Genomic DNA, 23,517 nt, shown 5'->3' with positions numbered 1-23,517 from the left:
TCTAGAATTTTCTATATTTTTTTTATATTTTTATGTCTTAAAAATTATTCTTATTCATTATACTTATTTTTTTAATATGATGGAATATTTGATATTAGGATTCATCCATGGAGGTTGAATTGTTAACTTGCCACCAAACAGAAAAATAATTCCATTTTAGATTGATTTTAAATTTGTATTTTTATCATTAATAAAAATCAATTATTTTTTTAATATGGTTAATTAATATAAGATTCAATATAAGACTTAACGAGAGAATTAAATGAATACTTAAAATTATATTTGAAAGACAAAATTAGAAAACAGAGGTATTCTAGTTAAGCAATAAATGTTAATAAAAATTAATAGCTTAAATATAATATAGAAGATTTTATAAAGATTCTATCAAAGAGAGACCAAATTAAAAAAAAAGAAAGATATTTTAGTAAAAATAAAATTTCCACATTATTATTTACACTTTTAATATTTAATAGAATTCAGACCAATGAAACATAGGTTGATTTGATTCGAAGAACGAGAGAAAAAAAGGAAGAAAGTGAAAAATGGCAGCTGTTCTTGCAGGAGGAGATGGTATTATCGTCTCTCGTTCTTTGACCAACAACAGGCCTTCAGGGCGCCGGTTTCGAATCCCAAAATGCTTATTCAGTGCCCCGAGTTCCCAGTTCAAATATACGATCTTAAAGGCCCAGGCAACTACTTTGCCTGATCCTTACCAAGCTTCAAATCCGCCGATACAATCCTTCAAGCAGGTATGCAACAAACTACTATCATCTCTATTCTTTCAGAAGTTCGAATTTTTCTTTCATTAGTATTATTAATATGAAAAGAATAGTTTCTAAAAGCTTTTGCTTTTGTAATTCTGCAGTTGATTGAATCTCTAATCAATCGACAAGATTTATCAGAAGTGGAAGCAGAAGCCTCTCTCGATTTTCTACTCAAAGAAGCCAATGGAGCCCTCATCAGCGCTTTTCTTGTTCTCTTAAGAGCCAAAGGGGAGACATTTGAAGAAGTACATACAACAGTATTCTCCTCTCTTCCTTTGACCTTGATCTTGCTTGCTAAATGTGCAATAGCTTGGTTTTAGGGGTTGACAAACTGCTTGACCAACATTTTTGCCTGCTATTCCAGAAATCATTAGACTTTATTTTGTTTTGATGAGCAGATTGTAGGATTGGCGAGGGCGATGCTCAAATACTCTGTGAAGGTTGAAGAGGTTGGAGATGCGGTCGATATTGTTGGAACAGGTGGCGATGGGGCAAACACGGTTAACATTTCGACCGGTGCTTCCATTCTTGCCGCTGCTTCCGGTGCAAATGTTGCAAAAGTCAGTCGCTCCCACTCCAACCCCCATTCCAATGACGATCAATTCCTGCAATAAATGTTACCTTGTTCTATAATTTATTTGTTCAGAGAGTAGTAGACTGAGCGAACAGAGAAAAGTAACAAGAATGAGTATGTTGTCTGCCCTGCAGCAAGGAAACCGTTCCAGTTCTTCTGCATGTGGAAGCGCCGATGTGTTGGAAGCATTGGGAGTTGTGATCGATCTGGATCCTGAAGTCGGTACACTAATTTTTGTTTACTGGTTTAAATGTTGGGGTAGATCCGTTTTCATTCTAATATGTGGAATGACTATTATTACTATATTCTCTATCACCATTATTTAACGGGGATGAACTTATGGAACACTTTTAAATAACAAAGCTTAGGTTCCAAGTTCCAACTATGAAGAACTAGAGAATGAAATCATGTATGCCATTTCGTCATTTACATAGATCTGTTGGAGCGAAACATTTTGCACCAGCTTGTGAAGTAATTTGCCCTAATTGCATCCATGAATTTGGTAGAATGCATTTTGTATGCTTTCCTCGAGATATACATTTTTGCAGCTAGATTTGTTCTGCAGAATACATTATTTCATGCAGTTCTTATTATTATTTCTCATTGTCATGCTATTTCTTTAAATTTCCTAAGCTTCTGTTTTAAGAGGAACTGTTTTTTTATGCAACACCTCAAGATTCTCAACCAAATAATGCCTAGTGTACCAATAGGGTCAGCTTTTTATGCAATATCTTGTCTATAAATTTTCAAGGAAAATTCAAAATTTAATAATTAACTCATCATCAACCACATCTGAAGAATGTTGCTTCCTTTAAACCATCAAAACCCTTCTTTCCATATTCAAGTCTCTATCTACTGAAGGTTTTGCTAAAGTTTCTATGTATTGCTTGTAATTGTTTCCTTTTATCCCCTCTTTCTTGAAATTAGGGGGTAAAGATATGTGTAAAGGAAGCTGGCATTGGTTTCATGATAGCTCCAAGATACCATCCAGCAATGAAAATTGTTGCCCCCATTAGGAAAACACTTAAAGTGAAGACTGTGTTCAATATCTTGGGCCCTATGTTGAACCCGGCTCGGGTACCTTTTGCGGTCGTTGGCGTATACAATGAAGATTTAGTAAGTACTCTCATCATATTTTAGTACTAGACAACTAGCAGGTTTTTCCTTGTTACTTTTCATGCTATCAAATGATAGTCTCCATGTCATATAACTCTTTATAAATTTGCTTCTTTTGTAAAATATGGTCTCTATTACTGGTTTCTCTTGTTCTTGTTTATACATGACAGAAATACAACAATGTTTTTGAAAGAGGGCAAGGAGAAGTGACGTTTTGATATGACTCGAGAAAATTGAAATAGCCTTTCCTGACAATCTTCTCTCTTGAGAAGGATCATCTACTTTTTAACTTTGAGAATGTCCATTAATTTGTGGCATCTGATACTTTCTTCCAGGTTACATCACTGACTACTAGGTTCAAGTCATGTGAACTAAAGAACCCCATAGTTTCTTTGCTTACCTTTGAAACATTAGTTTATGTTGAAGATGTGCAATAGTTGGTCTTCATATGGTGAGGTTCAATTGCAGATGCCAAGTAAAACTTTGTGTCAATTAGAAAGATTCTATAAAACTAGGACTTCAAAAAGCATGTGAATGTTTTCTAGAATTTATGACTAGAAACCCCCAACAATAATTCATTCGAGTCTTCAACGTCATGCACCAAGCTTGTACTGTCATAATAATCACTCTGACTTTTTCATTTTTTTTTCCCGGTTGCAAAGTGTAAGGTATCACTCTGGTTTGGTGACAAGAAAATATTGTCACTAAATTTGAGGATTATAAGGTGGAGAAAGACAACAAAATGATTAAAATCTTTTGGAGCTTATGGAATCTCACATGTATGACCTGATTTGAGCACTTGCATCTTATGCATGCTTATATAATATATATATGATATGCTCAGTGTCATCAAAACATCAACTAAGCAGTTGAGGGCTAGACCATCTGCATCACCGGCTAGTTGGTTGATACTAATGATGCAGTTGCTGGGGACTACTGAGCGTCAACTAGGTCTACTGGTGGTATATAAAATTGAGACACAACACAGAATAACAGATAAAAGTGCAGGACAGGTCCTTGAGTTTTCTTTCAATAAGTACTGTGCTGGTATGGAGTTGCCACAAACATGGAATACATCAAATAGTCAAAGATTGCACTTTTTCTTTGAAAGGAAAAGGCTATGACTCCCTACCCTAACCTATCTAGCCCAATTTTTTGATGTTTGCAAAACAAAAACTGTAAAGTAATGGTCAGTGTCATTCTTTTACTACATGTTTACAGTTTATATTAACCCATTCATGGGATACCATCAATATCTTAAATTTAGAATAATATCTTTCCTTTTTTTTATTTTTTTTGGGTTGTCTAGTCAGTGCTTCACCACATTGATCACACTGGACATACTCATATAAATTCACCTTTCTTTTAATTTGTTGCATCAGTTCACTGGCGATTTCTCCACTGATTTCCCTTCTCAACAATCAACATAATGTTATGTTTAAGTGAATGGTTTCTTCATTTTCGGCCAGGTAATTAAAATGGCCAAAGCACTACAAAAATTTGGAATGAGAAGGGCATTAGTTGTTCACTCAGAGGGTTTAGATGAAATGAGCCCCCTTGGTAAGCTCCCTTCCAGCTGTGCTTATCAAAACCTACTCCAATGTTCTGCACTTTCTAGCTTGGTTTTTGATATTTTCATGATTTAGCTTGTCATATTTCTTAGTTTTGGACAAATACTTTTCCGTTTTTCATTTTTTCCCTTAATTTTACAATAACTTATGGTGATATTTGTTGGCAGGACCTGGACTAGTCCTTGATGTTACTCCCGAGAAGATTGAGAAGTTCTCCTTTGATCCATGTAACAATCTTAATAACGTCACTTTATAACATCCATTCAACTACATGATCAAATCATCCAAAGTAGGTCAATAAAAGAAAGAGACGTCATCATTTTAGGATTTCATGCAATGCATTCCAATGGAAGACAAAACAGTCGTCCTTGTAGAGTTATTTCATTCTATTCATCTTTTATTAAGGTTTGGAGCTACTTAGCAGGTTGCAAAAATCATAACTCTTCCCCTGCTTCTTGTTGACAACATTGCTACTGACTTATCCAGAACATGCACTGTGCAGTGGAATTTGGTATTCAACGCTGTAAAATAGAGAACTTAAGAGGAGGCAACCCAGAGTATAATGCAGAGATACTAAGGCGCGTACTATCTGGAGAACAAGGATCTATAGCGGATGCCTTTGTAAGTAGCTATAATTATCTCCTAAATTAATCTGATCAAAGAAGTACTAAATTATTTCCGAACACTACCATGCAAAACCCCCTCCCTGAGAGAGAGAGAGAGAGAGAGAGAGAGAGAGAGAGAGAGACCTTAAAAACCGGTTCACTGGCTGTATATGAATTGCAGGTCCTAAATGCAGCAGCAGCTCTCCTAGTAAGTGGGAAAGTAAGCAGCCTAGCTGAAGGAGTAACCCTGGCTAGCGAGACCCAACGTTCAGGAAAGGCTCTCAAAACGCTGGAATCATGGATGCGCATCTCCAATGTAAGTTGAACGAAGAAGCTTGCTTCTTTTTTATGGGCAACGAAGAAACTTACTCAAAGGATCATGGTTCTCCAAGTTCTTACCTCCCTTACAGATTTCTAACTTCCCTTTCTTTTTTCCATCTTTATTTGTTCCTCTTCCTCTGGGGTCTGATTATTGGTTTGTGATGATCGATGCAGAAGGTGAAAAAAGAAGAAACAATGGTGAGATGTAATTGAATTTCTTGTTGACTGGTTTGGTGATGGTGGAGACAATTGCAGCTGAATACTGATGCATCATTAAAACGAAAATAAATTCAATAAATGGATGTGCCAGTTACCAGACCGTTGCCTTTCATTTCATGTTTGACATTTAATAAGGTGACGTGACATCAACCCCCAACAATATGGACGACTTGTCTTGGCTCTTAAACAAGCGGTTAACTGTTGCCTGGGTAAACAAGCCCCAATAATAGTGTAAATGAAGTTTGTTGATTGATCTAAATCTTATTGTATATTTTGGTCTTTTGGCTCAGTTTGGAAGGAGTACAAATACAAATTTGTAGAGTACAAAACATTACATTTTATATTATTTTGTATATATTTATACTATACACATTTGTATTTGTATTCCTTTTAGGGAAGAGCTACCCCCGTCTTGTCCTTGTGCAGCTCTTTTTTTTTTGTTCTTTTCTTTTTACCAAAAAATGAAATTTGTTGATGATAAGCTTCGGGGCTTGGGCTTTTAAAGCCCTAAAGCATAAAACCCCAATTTACAGGTTTGTGCCCGTTTCGGAGGGTTTTCAGACAGCAGCTTTTAGCTTTGTGAGACGGGTCCAACTCAGACAGCAGCACAGTCCGGATCGGCTGTGGCATCCGCAGTATTCACTTAAAATAATGACAGCTGTATTTTGAGTCACGTTTAAGGGTCCGTTTGGTTTGTAATCGGAATTGGAATAGTCTATTCTCATAGTCTGTTTGACTTAGATAGGAATGAGAATGAGAATTAAAATCAGTAGGAATAGGATTTCATTCCTAATAGAGGGGAATGCCATTTCAGTAGAAATGGAAATGAGATTTCTGATTCCATCCAATCAAACAGTTGAAAATGAAATTGCCTATTCTGATTCTGACTCAAAACCCCTATTCCCACAAACCAAATGGGGCCTAAGTTTTATTCGTGTGAACAATCTCTCTCTGGTTTGCACATTGCACTTGTACAATCTCCTGCTATTTCTATCCTCATTCAAACCCAAGGAAAAGGGGAATATTGGCAAAAGAAGAACAGGAATAGTAGTGATGGTTTGGACCGAGAGAAGAGCTGAACGCAGCAGGCTAAGGAGCAAGGTTTTTAAAACTGGACTGGACAGGGAACTGTTCTGGGTCTGGTTCCCGTGTTGAACGGTCTGACTGTTTGGTCCTAACGGATGGCCTATTCTGACAAAAAAATAAAAAATTTAAAAATTCAAAAACGGTCAAAAACCGTTTTTAGGTTAAACGATTTGACCGTTTGGACCAATGGTTCGTTAATCAAATCAACGATTTTTGGCCAAATAATAGTCTTGGAGTAAAACATAACCAATTAAATGACTGATTCCCTATATTTCCAGTTCGATCGTCCGATCTGATCCGGTTTTCAAAACATTGCTAACGAGGCTAGGATGAGAGCCGAAGGTAGGAAGAGGGTGTAGATTAAGCATGTCACTGGAAGGCCATCGTTAGCAGAAATCAGGATCAGGTCGATGAGGGTTTTGCAAGCCACTTAGCTCTGACCACACTACTGTGTTTTAAGCCTAGGAAAAAAAAAAAAAAAAAAAAAAACAAAGGAGTCCAGATATGCTGTGTCCAAAAACTAACTTCGGTTCTATGACTCTATCTCTCTCTATGAAGGCCGCCTTACAAATTCCAAAGCCCACTCCTCTCAATCTCAATTAGAGTCACAGTGTCTTTATCTTTGGAGCCATATATATTGTATGAAATCAGGGAAACGCAAGGAAGATTGGAGAAAAAAAAACAGATATAAATAAAGAGAGAGAGACACCAGATCCTAGATTTTTCAATACCTCTTGTTTTAATGCATGTTATTATTACATTAAAAAAAGACATTTAAGAGAGAGAAAGAGGGAGAGTACTAATAATAATTACTATGTTTTAAAATTTATAGTTTAATAATAATTACAATATTTTTAATAATTAGCAGTATTTTTAATAATTATAGTATTTTTAAATAATTATCAACATTTATTCAAAAAAACATTAAATAATGAATTTACTAAATTAATATAATGTAAGTTATAATTTGTTAAAAAACAGTATTAACAATTACAGTATTTATTAATTAACAGTAATTAAATAATTACAGTATTATAATTAATTAACACTATTTATTAAAAATAATGAATTTTTTATTAACAGTATTTTTAATAATTACAGTACCAATAATTAACCGTATTTTACAGTTTTCAATAATTGTAGTATTATTAATTATAGTATTTATTAATTAACAGTCTTTATTAAAATACTGTATTTATTAAAAAATATTAATTCATTAATTAACAGTTTTTAAATTGTTAATTAATGTAAGTTATAATTTAAATTGTATTTTAAATATTATTTAAATTATATTTTAAACTGTAAGTAATATAATTAAATTTTAAATTTTAATTAAAAGTAATTATATTTAAATTATTTATTTAAATATAATTTAATCTATAAATAGTAGAAAATTACATTTAATGAAAAGAAATTATCCAAGAAAATAACAAAAAATAAAGTGCCAATAATTTTGTCATAATTACCAAAACAATTATCCAAGAAATTACCAAAAATGGATTAACACGATTTCCAATAAATATGATAAATTACCAAAAATAAAAAATATAACCAATAAAATTAATTTTTGAGAGAAGCTATTTATCTATTTTCTCTTTTTTTTTGCATTTTTCCTATTTTCTTTTGTTTTAAAATTATAAAAAAAGTAATCATTGCTTAATCTATAGATTAGCTTCTCTAGTCATAATTAAATTAATCTAATCACAAGCTCAACGTTTAAGACTTCGGGTTAGACTTTTATTAATTTTATTTATTAGGTTTAAATTTTTCAATTTATAGTTTTATGACAACTAACCAATTAATAAGATTTGAATATGAATAGGGATAGCAATATTCCCTGTCCTATTGGGTAGTAACCATCGGGCCAGGAATGGAGATTGCCTTAGCAGGGAAGACAATTGATAGTGATACCCAGTTGAGGATAGGGACGAAGATGGGGGAGCGAATTCCTCACCCCGTCCTAACCCCAATTATATATATAATATTATTTATGATATTTTTATATCAGAATATATTTAAAATATTGTTATACTTAAAAAAATTTCCCTTATTTTAAGTAAATATATTTTATGAAAAATAAATTTAATTTAAAATTCTGGGGACTCAGGTTCCCAACAAAGAACCTGTCTTCATTAGGAATCAGGAATGAAGGGCCATATTTATCCTTGGTGGGGATCAGGGTCAAGGATGGGGATTTGTTTCAAAGTCGGGAGCGAGGACGGGGAGTATGGTTCCCACCCCATTGCCATAGTTTTATAATTAACATGGGCGAGTCTGTCCCTATCTCAAGTCCAAACAAATATGATTATGCTTAGGGTGTGGGCAGGGTTGGGCTATGCAACCTATGAAGTTGTTAATACACTACCAAAACCTGGCTTGAGATATTTTATGTTTTTGATTCATTATGTTACATAATGGGAGTATCTCAACCCCCATAGCTCCTTCGGGTTCAACATTAATAAGTTTTATTTAAAATAGTTAAAAATCCAAAAATAATGTATGCATGGGTAGTGCTTAGATTTGATTCAGTCTAATTACAAATTTCACATTGCTCTTGTGGGTGCAACTTAAGGGGTTGGGTCAGGTTGAGGATCAACCAAACCTTAACCTAAAGTCTTAAACCTTGAGCTTGGCTGAGATTAATTTAATTATGACTAAAAAAGTTAATCTATGGATTAATTTAATTTTTAATGAAGTAAAATAAATAAAGGAGAATACTAATGGATAATATGAAAAAACAATTATTTATTATGTAATTTATTATTTTTGTTAAAATCTATTAATATAATTAATAAATTATTTTTTATAACAAATTACTAAACACTTTTCCTTGATAAAAAACATAGATGATGTAACCAGAGTGGTTCCATCTGCCATGATTGCATGGAATGGATTCTCTAACAAAGAGAATGACCAGTGGCGCCGTTGTAGGAGATACAGCTGCTCATGCAATTCTTGTGGTTCTAGGATTCAAGAATATATATACTCACCTTTAATTGTCATTAAGGCTGTGTTTGGTTGCAGTGTAATTCTATTTACACTAGCACAAATGCAAAGAAGTGCAAATGAAAAGGATGCAATTTCTGGTTTAATTTTGTTATGTGTTTTATTTTATTCTGCTTTAGATCTTATTTTATTTTATTTTCACTCCAATCAAACAAAATAAGGAAAACTTTGAAATAAAAATAAATCAGAATTTGCATACAAATCATTTATATTATCATAATTTTGTATCAGTGCAAATAAATTTACATTGTAAAGTTTGAAAGGAATACAAATACAGATATCTATAGTGCAAATGCATACAAGGTTTTGTACTATATATATACTCTTTTCAAACTGAGCCTAAGCAACTTTATCAAGGACAAAATGATAATCGATTTTGGTCAATGCATGAAAGACTAAGATTTCCATTTAAGTATGTGGCATAACTGTACCATAGATTTTCTTAGAACAAGAAATACCCATGTCAATTCTATGATACTTTGATTATTGATTGATGATGTGAAAATCTTTGATCAGGCCTAAAATCTAAATTTTATACGTAGCATGTTCATCATAAGGAATGCCAAATGTAGTCTTAGCCACTAAAGGGGTGGCAATTAGGTAGGATGGCTTTGGTGTGAATTTCAACCTAAGCCATCTAATTTGTCAACGCTTTCATGACATAAATCAAATAAATAGGTTGGGTTGAACAAAAATCCAAACCCAACCCATTAAACTAGTAACAACTTTCTTTAATTTTATGAAAATGGCTCAAAGCTAAAGATGACTTTATTTTTTAACAACTTGGTTAGAGATGGCTCAATGTAGGCGTGAGTGATCATGGGCCTGCACAGGTTGGGAGGGGCCTGATTCTGGGCCTCTGTGTGTGTATGCTGGGCTGGACCTGGTCAGGCTGGGCTGAAAATGATCACCCGTTTCTCAATTGTAATAATGATTGTCTTTAACATGGGCGTTTTAGGTTCAAATCACATTACTTTGTACAATTTTTATATGGGAAATTTAAGTGGAGTCAATCATTTATAGATAAGGATAACACTAAGGAGATGTTCTTCTTTCTTTTCTTTTCTTTTTTTTTTTGAATTCTGAGAGGGGAGAAGTTAGTTAATGGGATTTTGGTTTCCATTGATCAAGAATCTCATGTTTTTTTTTTTTTAGCTTTATTTGAGGAACAGAGAAAGTTTATTTTCTTAAGTATCACTTGTTCAGGAAAATGATACCCATTTCATAGGTGGGGAAAGTTGCCAATACTTGAACGGGACAAAAATGCCCCTTTTAATAATGAATTTCTATGGATAAAATGGTCATTGCCTTATTAACCTGGAAAATAAAAGAACCCGGGTTAATGTTTCCTAAGAAAAACTTATCCAAATAATTATATTTACCTGAATAAATAACTTATCAAAAAACGAACGGAGCCTAAATTCAAAGAGAGAGAAATGATGTATAGACATGTATTTTCAACCCATGTTTGAACCGGCCAATCGGACAAATTGGTGGTGTAAAAAACTGATCGGACTACACCAGTTGACTCTATTAATGCCTTTGCAAATTGGCTGATTAATTGGTCAAACTAGTCAATCCTGTCAATTACCTTATAAATTGGATGATTGAACTGCTAAACCATTTGACTGTCTCATGCTCTATCTAATTCAGGTGAAGTATGAGCTGAACCCTATATGGGCTAACTGCCAAAGCCAATCGTTACCACTCCTACTCTACTCGAATTCATTAACAGCGATTGATTATAAGTTGAGTTAATTCCATGTCTCAGTAGTTTGAGTTAATTATTATTTCTACCAATTAACCTAAGAGTTAAGACAACGCATTAATTATGGATTCCTATCAATTAATTATTATTTCTACCAATTAACCTAAGAGTTAAGACACATATCCCAGTTAATGTTGTCAAAATAATTATCTATTATTTTATTATTTTTATCAAAATAATTAAAAATAAAAACATAAAAAAGAAAATGTGAATGAGTCTCAAATCCCAACACGTTTAGGTTTTGCTTTTCATTGTTTTTATTTTGAATTATTTTGACGAAGATTATAAAATAATGGATAATTTCTATCTAACAGAACAAAAACGTTTGGATGAAAGGAACATTAACTGGGACATGTGTCACACAGCTATTACGTACTCACTCATTGTGCTTACCTAACGTGCCTAGTACATCCAAACCCTCTTCCCCCCCCCCCCCCCCCAACTCACTTCTCTCACTTTCTATAACAACCTATTAGCTCAATATGTGTTTTATCCTCTCCTTCACTTCTATCTCTAATTCCACTTTCCCATAAAAATAGGGCCACCCATGCCCCACGACACGAAAAAATTCATAAACAATTGCTTTTCAATTGTATTATACTACTTTATTTAATTATTGTATATATAAACAATTGTATACATCAAAATTCATATAAAATAAAATTTAAGATTTTTTAAATAAATAGATTTGGCCCAGTCAACGGCATAGCACACACAGGTTCGGGCTGTGGGACGTGTTGGGCCAACCTTCAAAAATATTCCAGTGGAGAGAGGGACGGCCCGCGGGCCAGCACGACCCGTTTTACAACTCTACCAATAAACCATTGGAAAAACAAAAAGGCATGGTTAAATTTAATTTGTGAAATATTTTTTATACTTTCAATAATTACTGATATTATTGAATATTATTCAATAAAGTTTGTTTTTAAAAATGTATTTATTTAAAATAAAGGAAAATTAAAATGCAAATAATGTTTTAAATATAATTTAATAATATAAATAGTATATTATTTAGAAACAATATTATATATTTAATATATATAATTGGGGTCAGGGCAGGGTGTGGACTTCACTCCCAGTCCCTGTCCTAGTCCCTAATCGGTTATTCCTATTAATCTCATCCCACCTTATCCCCGCTAAGGCAGTCTCGATCCCCATCCCCGCCTTGTTAAGAAGGCCAGATAATCAATGGAGATGGGAAAAATTGCCATCCCTACTCTCGGGTTGTGTAGTCCCATAAAGCAATAAGTTTTAAGTCCAATAAATCTTAATATCATTTTCCTGCATCCCATTAGTAGAAATTAAGGCTTAATTTGGAAAGAGTAAAAATACAAATATATATTACATAAATACAAATTTTAAAAATACCAATTACAAGATTTTATACTGTACATATTTGTATGTGGCTAATCAGCTTAAACGCCAATCATTCATATGTGACCAAGCTGATAACTATCACAACCTAATCCGATTATTGAGAATCCATTTAAATTGATCTAAAAAATTTTCTTCTTTCAATTGACAGAGACAGGCCTTAAACGAACGATCAAACCATCTGGTCAAATTTGTTTATTTATTAATCTAGAAGGAGCAGGCGTTGGGTCTAAAATTGCAGACGCCACTGTTGGGCCAATTGTTGTTCTTTCTAAGCTATTTTTCATAAGAAAAAGAGACATGACTTTGTTTACAATCCACATCATGGTTGGTGAGATATGATATCGAAACAACAACTCACCAACAAATTGAAATAATAAACATGATAAACGAATCAAGTGTCATATATTAAAATTTGGTCAAAATTCTTTTCATATCTTATCTTTCATGTATCATAGATTTTCCCATAGAATAAATATGACTGACCGGATGGTATGATCGTTGGTTGAAAGCCTGTCTCCATCAATTGAAGATGATATTTGAACATGGAACCACATATGTCTCCAATTCCTGGTCCCCCCCCACTAACCCACCCATAGACCATAGTGGCTTTTTTCTTTTTCTTTTTTTTTTTGTATTTATTGGGCTGATAATCTCAATCGACAAATGGGAAAGAACTTTGGCTAGAAAATTAAAAAAAAAAAAAAACACTCCAGTCTGGGCTGTTTTGAAACTTTTTATATATTTATCTATTTATATATGACAAGTTACCTCATTCAGGTAATCACAAATATTCTTTTAACCACAATCATGAATGGTAGTGTATGATGCTTTGATGCTGAGCTGTTTTGAATAAAAAACGGCCAAAGTTTTCCTCCACATGGTTCTCCCAACCCAATAAAAGTAGAAATATCAGCCGATATTGGGGCCTTTCCGATACACTATATAGGGAGTGTATTGTCCTTAGATCTTGTTGGTTCTCTCCTCCAACCTCCTATTTTTTTTTTCTATCTTGTTCAGGCCAATGACTTCAATCGTCTTGCCACCCCAACTCTAAGGATCTGTTGAAGTGGTTGAACCGAAAAGTTTATTGTTTTGTTGTTTAAACTGTAAGATTCCGTAGACAGAGATCCTAGCCCTTCTCAAACGGCCCCTAAGTAGGTTGAGCTGTCTGTCGCCGTCACAACAAATTTAAAAAAGGGGCCGTCTTTGTACTCTGAATATGAAGCACCTAAAGTAGGGCCTATAAGATTAAGTAGATGGGGTGGTTCTTGACCATTCTTGCATTAAAAATTTTTCTTCCCTGTGAGACTCAGACAGATAGATCACTTGACCAACTATCGTATCACATCCGCCTCAGCTCGTCCCCTGATGGTCTGTGAGCCATTCTACAAGCCAAACATATCCCTCAAATTCTATATCTATATCAATACAGAGAGAGACATGGCCATTGCCATCTCATCTTATCCTTATCCAACACAGAAAGAAGAAAGAAGATTCCTGGCTCGAAATGGCAATAGAGGAGGATAAACAAGAAGCAGTATTAGAAGCTCAAGCTCCTCTTCATGGAGATGTCTTGGAGTCCATCCTGTCTCACCTTCCCCTCATCAACCTCGTACCCGCCTCTCGCGTGTCCAAGGCATGGCGACGCGCTGTAGCCTCTTCCCTCTGCAACTCACCACGTGCCAAGCCTTGGCTCTTTCTCTACATCCAGAGCCGTCGCAACCCATCCTTGATAACTACCCACGCCTACGATCCCAATTCCCAGCTTTGGATGGACGTCACTACGCACACCTCCGACGACAACCACGTCTTCCCGCTCCGGTGTTCCCACCTCAATCTCCTCTACGTTCTCTCTTCCTCCAAGTTCGCCTTCTCATTTGACCCCCTCAATGTAACTTGGCACAACCCTGACCCTCCGCTCGTTTGGCGATTGGATCCCGTCGTTGCAATCATTGGGTCCCGCGTCGTCGTCGCTGGTGGCACCGCCGAATTTGAAGACGACCCGCTTGCGGTGGAGATGTACGACCTTACTTCGCGGAGATGGGAGATGTGCCAATCGATGCCGGCGATTTTGAAAGGCTCGGCGGCCACCACGTGGCTCTCCGTCGCCGTCTCCAACGAGAGACTCTTGGTGCTGGAGAAAGCTTCCGGCGCCGTTTGCATGTTTGATCCGGAGACGAGTACGTGGGAAGGTCCGTTCGATTTACGCCACCCGGGACCATCCGTGTTTTACTCCGTGATCGCCAGCTGTTCGGAGGATCATGTGGTTCTGGTCGGGCTGATGGGTGAAGCTACTGGTACTGACAACATCGTCCAAGGCATTGGGCTATGGGAACTGGACTGCGAGAGCGAGACGTTTGACTGCAAAGTCATCGGAAGGATGCCAGGAGAAATGGTTGAGAAGTTGGTGAATGCCGATTGTTCACCTCTGTCGTCGATCGGGGTATCGACGGCGGGGAACTTGATTTATATCTATAATCCATCGAACCCTGAAGCAATAATGTTCTGCGAATTCACTAACGGCGTGGCGCGTGGGTGGGGCCATATTCACAACTCGATCGTGGATGATAGGAATCGGATGGAGAGATTCGAGTTGACATGCTCAAGAGTAGGAATTGATGACCTACAGAGGGCATTGACGTCGGGGAATCGGAGAATTACCGTTAAGTATGCCGGAAATTGATATCGTTTGGTCGTCGTTACTGCTGTCACTTGCCGTTTGGGAGGAGAATAATTTTAAGTCAGAGGACTGGTTGGTTTGATTGGATTTTTAAGTTACGAAAGCACCGCAATTATTAAGTGGTGAATGAAGAAGATATTTCGATGTGCGGCTGCAAGGTTGTGAGGTTGGTGTAGTGTAAGGCGCGCTTTACGAAGGTCAAATCTATACTCTTGCTAATCGGTCGTTTCGTTGGGACTTGGCAAAGAAGGTAAACGACCAATGAATCTTCCACGTGGCAAGTAATAAATCAGTATTATTGGGGGAGTTTAGGAAAAGTAATTCCAGTCTCCTTTGAATATTTTGCAATATTTAATAAACACATATTTTATCTCTGCCATGGATTATATTCACTGTAATTGTATCCATCCATCTATTAACATCATACCCATTTCCAGAGTGGCATCCAGGGAAAATTCCTGATTAGTACGTACTTTGGCCTAATGGCACTTTTAGGGATGAGCATAATTCGGTTGAAACCGAATAACCGAATCTAAATTTCGGTTTGGTTATTTCAAAAAAAATGGTTCAGTTTTAATTTTAAAAATCAGTTTGTCAAACTTCGGTTTTTTATTTTGGTTGTGAGATTTAATAGCTGGGTTAATCTAAAAAATCAAATTTTAGGGAATAAATTGGTAAACATGCAGATATAATGAACAGCTCAAAGGTTATTAGCCTTTGGTCAAAACCCAAAATCTGAACATAAGGATAACTTAACGGTAATGGATAACCCAAAATCCATTAGTCTTTGACCATCGACCTTCATCTTTCTCTCAACCTCTAAAGACTAAAGCCATGAGTCCCTTGCAGCAAGATTCTAAGTATCGACACATATCGTTTCAGGACCCCCCCCGATATGCTGCTACAGTGGGTGTATCGAGGGTCTGACCGGTTCAGGGTGTAGAATAAGCCTAAACCAGCTCCCCTAAACCAGTTGCAAAGAAAATTAAAAAAAAAACACTAAAAAGCTGTATCAATTCGTCCGATACGCCCATATTGACGTATTGAACGTATCGATATTTTGAACCTTGCCTTGCAGTAGTGAACTGTGAACAAACAAAGTAGCAGCAAACTACGAGTTCCGGTTCCACTACTCCATGGTTCAGCATCCAACAAACTAACTTTTCCGACAATAAGTGATAGAACCCAACGAGTCTTCTTTAATCTTTAGTTTTTTGGTTCTTTGTAGTTCTCTCCTTGATTTTTTTAGCCATTGAAATCTCTAAGTGCAAGTTTTTTTTTTTCAAATTTTCCCTTTTAATCTTCAATTCTTCTTGGTATTTTTTGTTAGCCACCAAATCTGGACTATGGAAATTTTTAACCACCAGATTCTTCAGTTTTTAAGTGCTTTGCTTGAAGTTTGTACTTTTGTAGTGTAAATTTCATATGCACTTGCACAAATGCATAGGATAGATCGAGAATAGCAAACAGATTCAGTTAAAACCGAATCAACCAAAGTAACCAAAAAAAAATTCAGTTCAGTTTTTGAAAAGTTTGGTTTCGGTTCAATTTCACAAATAGGTATATCAGTTTTTGAAAATTCGATTTATTTGGTTTGGTTTTTAACTAAACAAAGTGAATGCTCACCTAGTAACTTTGGTCCTTGAACTTTAAAACACAATCCAAAATCTGAACTTTCAAAACGTGCCAATCCAGTACTTATCGTTAACCAATCGTTAAGTGGCATTTGAAAAAACACAAATGCCCTTCAAGTGTTCATTCTGGTGACCCCAACTTTTGTAAATAGATGAGACAAGGATATGGGATTATTCATTTTTTGTCAACATTTGGATGGTTAATAAAGAAAATTAGATGACATTCAAGGGGCATTTGTGTCTTTTCAAATGCCACTTAACGACTAGTTAACAACTAATTAACGATAGATACTAATTTGACACATTTTAAAAGTTCAAATACTGAAAAAGTGGCAAAAAGCCCAGAGTACAAAGTACTAATCGGGAATTTTCCCTAATATAAAATTACCCACCCACATGCTTCAAAGGTTGGCTTTTCATGCTTCTAGCTATGTTGAGAGCAAAAGAAAGAGTTAATAAAGAAGATTACGATCAAAATGCAAAAATGCAGAGGACCAAAGTTGATTTTAAACTAGTTGAACATCTCAAGTATAGAAAAAGTTCATTAAGATATTTTTTGCAAGCCAAATTCAGAATACAATTTTTCTAGAAAGTGAACAAAGAAAAGCCCATGTCTTTCTTTACTTATTTTTCTTTAGCCTTTTACTATGCATAATTGGGTTCTTGATGGTAGCACAAATTGGGTACAACCTTCAACAATATGGGGAGTAGGAGTAGAAACAAATTGAGCTTTTTCCGAGCTATTTGAGCTCGACTCGTGAAAAGTTTGATTCGGCTTAGCTTAAACCGAGCTTCAAGCATAATTAAAACCTGATATATAGCTCATTTGCTAATCGTGTCAAGCTCAAGCCTAGTGAAACACATCTTGTGAGGCTCACAAGCCTAATCGAACCTAATATATATAATAAATCATTTTTATTATATGTATAATATAATAAATAATTTTTATAATTCTTATTTTTTATGCAAACTAAAACAATAATTTTTATATATTTAAATTTTTTCTTTTATAGGAAGCTTGGCTCACAGTCAAACTCAAACTAAGCTGAGCTTGAACTTACAAGCTTTTGAGTCAAGCTGAATTCAAACTCAAATCTTTAGCTAGAATTGAGTTCGAGCTCAAAACTAACATTGTTTTGGCAAGCCAAACTCAAATAAATTATAAAGTGGCAAGAGAATCTTGGTAAATACCAAATCTTATCTATGCTTTAAGACAAGGAAGCTTGTGTTCATAAGGATGCCCAAAACATCATCGACTCGATTAATATACCACAAGCCAGATTAAATGGAATGAATATTCGTGCTATGGCTACTAGAAATAGAATATTGAACCAAATTTTTGAGCTTCAAGATCCAGCTCCGGATTGGTCGGCAACTCTTTGAATGAATGTTAGATTGGTTGTTCTTTGAGAGAGAGAGAGAGAGAGAGAGAGAGAGTGAGGGCAGTCTTAATGAACTTTTTATTACAAGAGATATTTGCTTGGATAATACCCTCTATGAGTTTTGATGAATACCAAATGATTTAATTAACACTTTTGTGAAATTGGAAGCGCTCCTCACACCGACCTCACAGCCGCATTCCACCATGTATTCGGAACATCTCCCCTGTATAATAATATAAAATACAGGAAATATACCCGATGTGGGGCTGAAACATGCTGTGAGAAACAGATCCAGACTCTTGTGATACTAGTTGATTGATTACAAGTTTATTAGATAGGAGACAGCCGTACCTACTTAACGTACATGCATACATATTGCATACAGATTGATTGGATTACCTCAGGCCACAACCCTATTTTTCAGGTAGGTTTAGACATAACTTGGTGGGTTCTGATATTGGCTGACAAAGCCCTTTAATCGAATATAAGTGGATGTGTACTTGGCATGACGAGCACCAACCATTACATTGTACAGATCCCCATCCTAAGACCGCAAGTGGAGATGTAATCAGACTGGATTCACCAACATATTCCAATCCAATTATTAGAATTTCAAATTCAAATCCAATCCGGATTAGATCTCTTCCGATACCAAGATTTTCCGTTATCATAGATTTTCCCATTTATCATTAAAATAAAAAAGATTTAAAAATTAACTATTTCAAACATACATGTATTTTTATAACAAACGTAACTATAAAATATAACATATACACCTGTTATTCAGACTCGGATTTTTATATGATAAGATAGGACAAATTTACAGATGCAGGTTTTAATATTCAAATCCCAGTACACAGGTCGGACATATCAGATTTTCAGAATCCATTGCCCACCTAAGAGTGGGTGTAGACAAGTGTCACACCCATCTATGCATAATCGTGTACAAGTGTTAAATGATGACCCGCCGAATTCTGGTAGGGGTGGATTCAAACCGAGCCGAACACCTGGCTATTCGAGCTCAGCTTGCCTAAACAATGCCAAGCTCAAGCTCAATTCAAGCTAGAGACTTGAGCTTGAATTTGGCTTGGCTCAAAAGCTCACAAGTTTGAGCTCGAGTATGAGTCAAGCTTCTTATAAAAAATAAAAATTTTACATATAAAAATATTTTTTTTATTTTACATGCAAAAAATAAGAATTATAAGAATTATTCCTAACTCCAGAGTCCAGAAACCAAAGATCATTCTTTATTGAAAGAGGTAAGGAAGAAGTTTCATGGTGCATGTTCTTTGTGGATAACATTATTTTAATTGATAAAACTAATGAAAGATTAAATGCAAAATTAAGCTTACAGACAAATGCCATAAAAACAAGAGATTTTAAAATAAGTAAGACTATGACATGTAAATTTAATAATAATGGAGAGGTGCATCTGGACTTTTGTGTGATAGGAGAATACCACTTGGACTAAAAGGAAAAGTCTATAAAATAGTTGTAAAGCCAGCTATGTTGTATGGAGCAAAGTGTTGGGCAGTAAAACATATTCATAAAAAGTGTGACAGAAATGTGAATGCTAAGATGGATGGGTGGAAAAACCAGAAAGGATAGGATTAGGAATGAAGTTATCCATAGAAACCTACGAGTAGCTTCAACAAGTGATAAATGAGAGAGTAGACTAAGATGATTTGTTCGCGTGCATAGAAAACCACCAATAGCGCTATAAGAAGTGATTTATTACAAGTGAAAGGGGCATGAAGAACTAGGGGTAGACCAAAAAAGGGCATGGATAGTCGGTAAGAAATGATTTAAGCAGTAATAATTTAATAGTGGATATACCTTTAAATAGAATGGATTAGCAAAACAAGATTCATGTAGCCAACTCTATATTTGGAATAAGGCATGGATGATGATGATTTTCTTGGGAAGAGAGCTGGGGGCCTTTGATACAGATTTTCCTGAAAGTAAGAAGTAGAGCTGGGGAAAATACAAATTTAAACAAGAGACAGGACGGATGATTTTTTTATGAGAATAAGAAATTGCTTACTGCATCAACAGTACAGTCATTTTATATTGACTTGCATTATTTTCGTGCCTGCAGAATTCTATTAGAAGGGGAGAAAACTATGTCCTACCATTCTACTTACACAAGTGCTGGCACCCGAAGCTTCTCCTCAAGGTTTTGCGCAACAGCATCAACGAATTCTTCAGTATTCAAGTATAATTCCCTAGATACTCTGCAATGTCAAAAAGAACCATAAATGTCACAAGGGTGAATATCATTCAGATTAGGTCAATGTGGGCATTGCACTAATTAAAAACACCAGCTACTCCACCTTTGCTACTAATACAGTGAAGACATCTTCCATCAGAAATTGTATGTTTCAATGTTAATACACTATTATCTTTATGTACTATATACTTTCAAGTCGAATTGTCTTATTAAACATAGACACATCCTCGTACACTCAGGACGAGACAGACATTTATAAAGCAATGTTCTTATATATTGAACCAGCAGTCAACCATCTGACCAGGGATCCAGGACCCACATGGAATAAAATCCAACTACCATCACTTCTTTTGGATGATTGTTGTTGTGCTCCTGTAGCTAATCTGTTCAGCCAATACTGGAACTTCCTACCAGGACCAGTGTGATCAAAGCCTTGTTTGTTTGTATTTCTAATCATTTGAAATAACATAGAATTTTGTGTTTTTCTATATTCATGTGATGGGAACATGATTGACTGATGGTATAAAGCATAAAATAACAAAAAAAAAAAACAGTGGTGTTCTTTTAAATTTTCTTCTTCCAATCAGTGATATGCTGGTACAGAGTTGACAAACAATGGGCAAATTGAATAGTCAAGATTGCACTTTCTGTTTAAAAAAAAAAAGGCTGAAATTTCCTGTCCTACCTTGTCCAGCCTAACTTTTTATATTTACAAAACAGAGATTGTAAACTAAGGTTGTGTTCGGTATCATTGCCACTTCTACTTGCAACGTTTTAGGTTGGTCAATACAAATTTTTGAGAAATTGCGTTATCACATCACACATCAGATAACCACTTCCAACTAAAAGAAAATATAGGCATCAGATTGGGTGTTTGCATTTATAGTAGAAACACCAAATTTGGCATTTCCTCAAGAAACAGCAATGGTACCAAACACAACCTTTTTTTTTTTTTTTGAGAAAAGTTTAACCAGATTTCATTAAAATAAAAAGGAGTACATGAGAGGATGTACAAAGCAGGGGAGAACCCCAAAGATTACAAAGGAGAAATCCTATCATTATACAGATTTTCTAAGCAAGCACCCAATTTAGCTAAGCCCATCTGCAATAGGATTAAGTTCCCCCGGAATCCAAAACGTGTTTGCATTTAAACTGTCTAATCCCTTGCTTCTGCCAAATAATGGCTTAACCTCCAAGGACCCCCTTCCTTGTCCCTTAACCATTTGATGGTATTTGCTGAGTCCCCTGCGATGGAAAGATTCTGAATACCCAAACTTTTAGCTATTCTGATTCCAGTTAGAGCAGCCAACACTTCAGCCTTAGTTGAGTCAGTGAAATCAATTGGTCCACTATAAACCCAACAAATGTTACCTCTTTCATCCCTTAAGAATCCCCCTATTCCAGCAAACCCTGGATTGCCTGCAGCACTCCCATCAAAATGTAACATCATTCCTCCTTCATTGAGTGAAATTGGATGTCTTAAGGGAGTCTGAGTGGAATGAAGGAGGAAGAGAATAGTTTGTAAGTTTCTGTTAAAGTCATTGATTGAGAGATCTTGGAACAGCTCTGAATTAGCAGCCCAAAAGTTACAGAGATGGGTAATGTCCAAAAGTAACTCTTCTAGAGTTCTGACGTTCTCAAATACCCGCTTGTTTCTTTCTTCCCAGACACCCCACATAACTGCATGTAACACCATTTGCCAGTAGGCTTTGCCTCTTTTGCTTAGGCCACAACCTTGCCACTGATGAACTAAGTCTTGAATATGTTCTGGGTTGACCCAATGGTAACCTATCAGGTTTAAAAAATGCAGACAGACCTTTCGAGTGAACCTACAATGGATAAGAAGGTGGTCAGCTGTTTCTCCATATTGCAGGCACAAACAGCAAGCATGAGGAGAAATGTAAAGTTTTCCTAGACTTTTCTTCTGAAGGAGGTCATAGGTATTTATTCCCTGTAGACATGCCTCCCATACAAAGAAGCAAACTCTAGAAGGGATGTGTTGGTACCAGATTTTCTTGAAGGGGAAGCAGGATCTCTGTCCACCTGTTGAAAGAGACTTAGAAGAGAACTCACCATTTGGGTGGAGGGTCCACACTCAGGTATCATGGGAAAGGGGGGAGATGTAGACCTCCTTGATGGTTTGGATGAGGGCCACAAGGTCTGAAATTTCTTGGTCCCTTAATGGTCTTCTGAGTTGTAAGTTCAGGTTGTTGTCGGCAGGCAGGTTAGGAATACAAGAGGAGACAGTTGAGTCTTTGTCTAGGGAGAGGTTGTAGAGTCTAGGGAAGGAGGCTGCTAAAGTAGAATTCCCCCACCAAAGGTCCTTCCAGAATTTTATTTTATAGTCATTCCCCAATCTGTATCTAATAAAGGATATTAACTTAAAACTAGTCATCACCTCACCACATTGAAAACACTGATCAGGATATAGCAATAGCAATTAGCAGGAATTTATGAACCTTGTCATACTGACAAGATAATTTGCGAAGAACATCTGTTTATGGTGGGATAGTTATTTAAGGTATTTATATGCTTTCAGTCATCCTGTGGTGTCAGAATTACTAAAAATGCAGCAAAACCATAAATCCCTAACTAAACAGATTTTTCCTTCTTTTCAGAAAAATAAATATAATATTCACTACTTTCACACCAAGAATGAGATACAAGAGTGAAGAATCTATTTTATGGCCAAACTTTAAACACAAAAATGTGAAGAAACAGTTCACAGGTGTAACACTGGTTTCTCATTTCAGAGAAAAGTCTCTTGATGTACTAGAAAATAGAAAGGCGTACTTAAATATAAGATAAAAAGATATTACACAACAATCCAAAGTTCATGAATCAACAAAATGAAAGACCAAATACTAAGAAGACATTTGGCTGCATAAAGGGTGATACTAACTTGGGTCCATGGATCAGAAGGGCAAGATCCTTGGTCATTTTTCCTGTTTCAACTGTCTCAATGCAAGCAGTCTCTAGCTTAGAAACAAAATCCAGCAATTTATTGTTTTTATCAAGTTTGGCCCTGCATAATATTAAGCACTGTTATGAGTACTCAGAACAAAATAAGGATATATAAATCAAGTGACTAAAGAAATAATAACTGTTAAATACATAAAATCTGAAGAACCCAAAAGCAGATCTGCTTACTTTAAAAAGGATAAAGAAAAACTTTCTAAAGTTC

General features: G+C 35.6%; 2 protein-coding genes and 1 pseudogene across 9 annotated transcripts in view; 2 read left to right on the top strand and 1 right to left on the bottom strand.

Moving 5' to 3' along the window:
* The first annotated feature begins 483 nt into the window (after positions 1–483).
* Positions 484–5,439, top strand: LOC104591422 (anthranilate phosphoribosyltransferase, chloroplastic-like). 2 transcript variants are annotated; one of them, XM_010250233.3, is made up of 10 exons: positions 484–749; positions 866–1,009; positions 1,163–1,324; positions 1,473–1,556; positions 2,266–2,454; positions 3,924–4,014; positions 4,193–4,252; positions 4,528–4,646; positions 4,812–4,946; positions 5,126–5,439. In XM_010250233.3, the coding sequence occupies exons 1-10, from the start codon at positions 543–545 to the stop codon at positions 5,162–5,164; spliced, it is 1,230 nt and encodes a 409-aa protein (XP_010248535.2). In that variant the 5' UTR covers positions 484–542; the 3' UTR covers positions 5,165–5,439. The 2 variants fall into 2 exon arrangements, with proteins under 2 accessions (XP_010248535.2, XP_010248533.2); XM_010250231.3 differs by having other exon boundaries at positions 866–1,021.
* An 8,248-nt stretch (positions 5,440–13,687) lies between these two features.
* On the top strand, positions 13,688–15,531 carry LOC104591423 (F-box/kelch-repeat protein At1g23390 pseudogene; annotated as a pseudogene). Its single transcript, XR_016085454.1, has one exon. The product of XR_016085454.1 is annotated as an F-box/kelch-repeat protein At1g23390 pseudogene (transcript).
* Positions 15,532–18,222: 2,691 nt separating this feature from the next.
* The window catches only part of LOC104591424 (Isocitrate/isopropylmalate dehydrogenase family protein), a 28,235-nt gene continuing 22,940 nt past the window's right edge, over positions 18,223–23,517 (bottom strand). For 2 of the 6 annotated variants that reach the window (XM_088903011.1, XM_088903012.1), the window contains exons 14-16: positions 23,236–23,358; positions 20,248–20,337; positions 18,223–18,676 (exon numbers count right to left, since the gene is read on the bottom strand). In XM_088903011.1, the coding sequence (XP_088759137.1) occupies positions 18,517–18,676; positions 20,248–20,337; positions 23,236–23,358 (373 nt within the window). In that variant the 3' untranslated portion in view covers positions 18,223–18,516. Of the gene's footprint in view, positions 18,677–19,332; positions 20,338–23,235; positions 23,359–23,517 lie in introns of those variants that run through there. The other 4 variants (XM_010250235.3, XM_010250236.3, XM_088903014.1 and 1 more) reach the window with 3 other exon arrangements.

This window comes from Nelumbo nucifera, chromosome 4, assembly GCF_055504915.1.
Source record: "Nelumbo nucifera cultivar China Antique chromosome 4, China Antique-T2T, whole genome shotgun sequence".
Lineage (NCBI taxonomy): Eukaryota > Viridiplantae > Streptophyta > Magnoliopsida > Proteales > Nelumbonaceae > Nelumbo > Nelumbo nucifera.
This window is presented reverse-complemented; position numbering and strand designations above follow the sequence as displayed.

Excerpts from the sequence above, each read along its gene's own strand:
- LOC104591422 (XM_010250231.3), top strand. The coding sequence starts at position 543 with ATGGCAGCTGTTCTTGCAGGAGGAGATGGTATTATCGTCTCTCGTTCT. Across the intron at positions 750-865 it reads CGATACAATCCTTCAAGCAG|TTGATTGAATCTCTAATCAA; the intron begins GTATGCAACAAA and ends GTAATTCTGCAG. Across the intron at positions 4,015-4,192 it reads AGATGAAATGAGCCCCCTTG|GACCTGGACTAGTCCTTGAT; the intron begins GTAAGCTCCCTT and ends ATTTGTTGGCAG.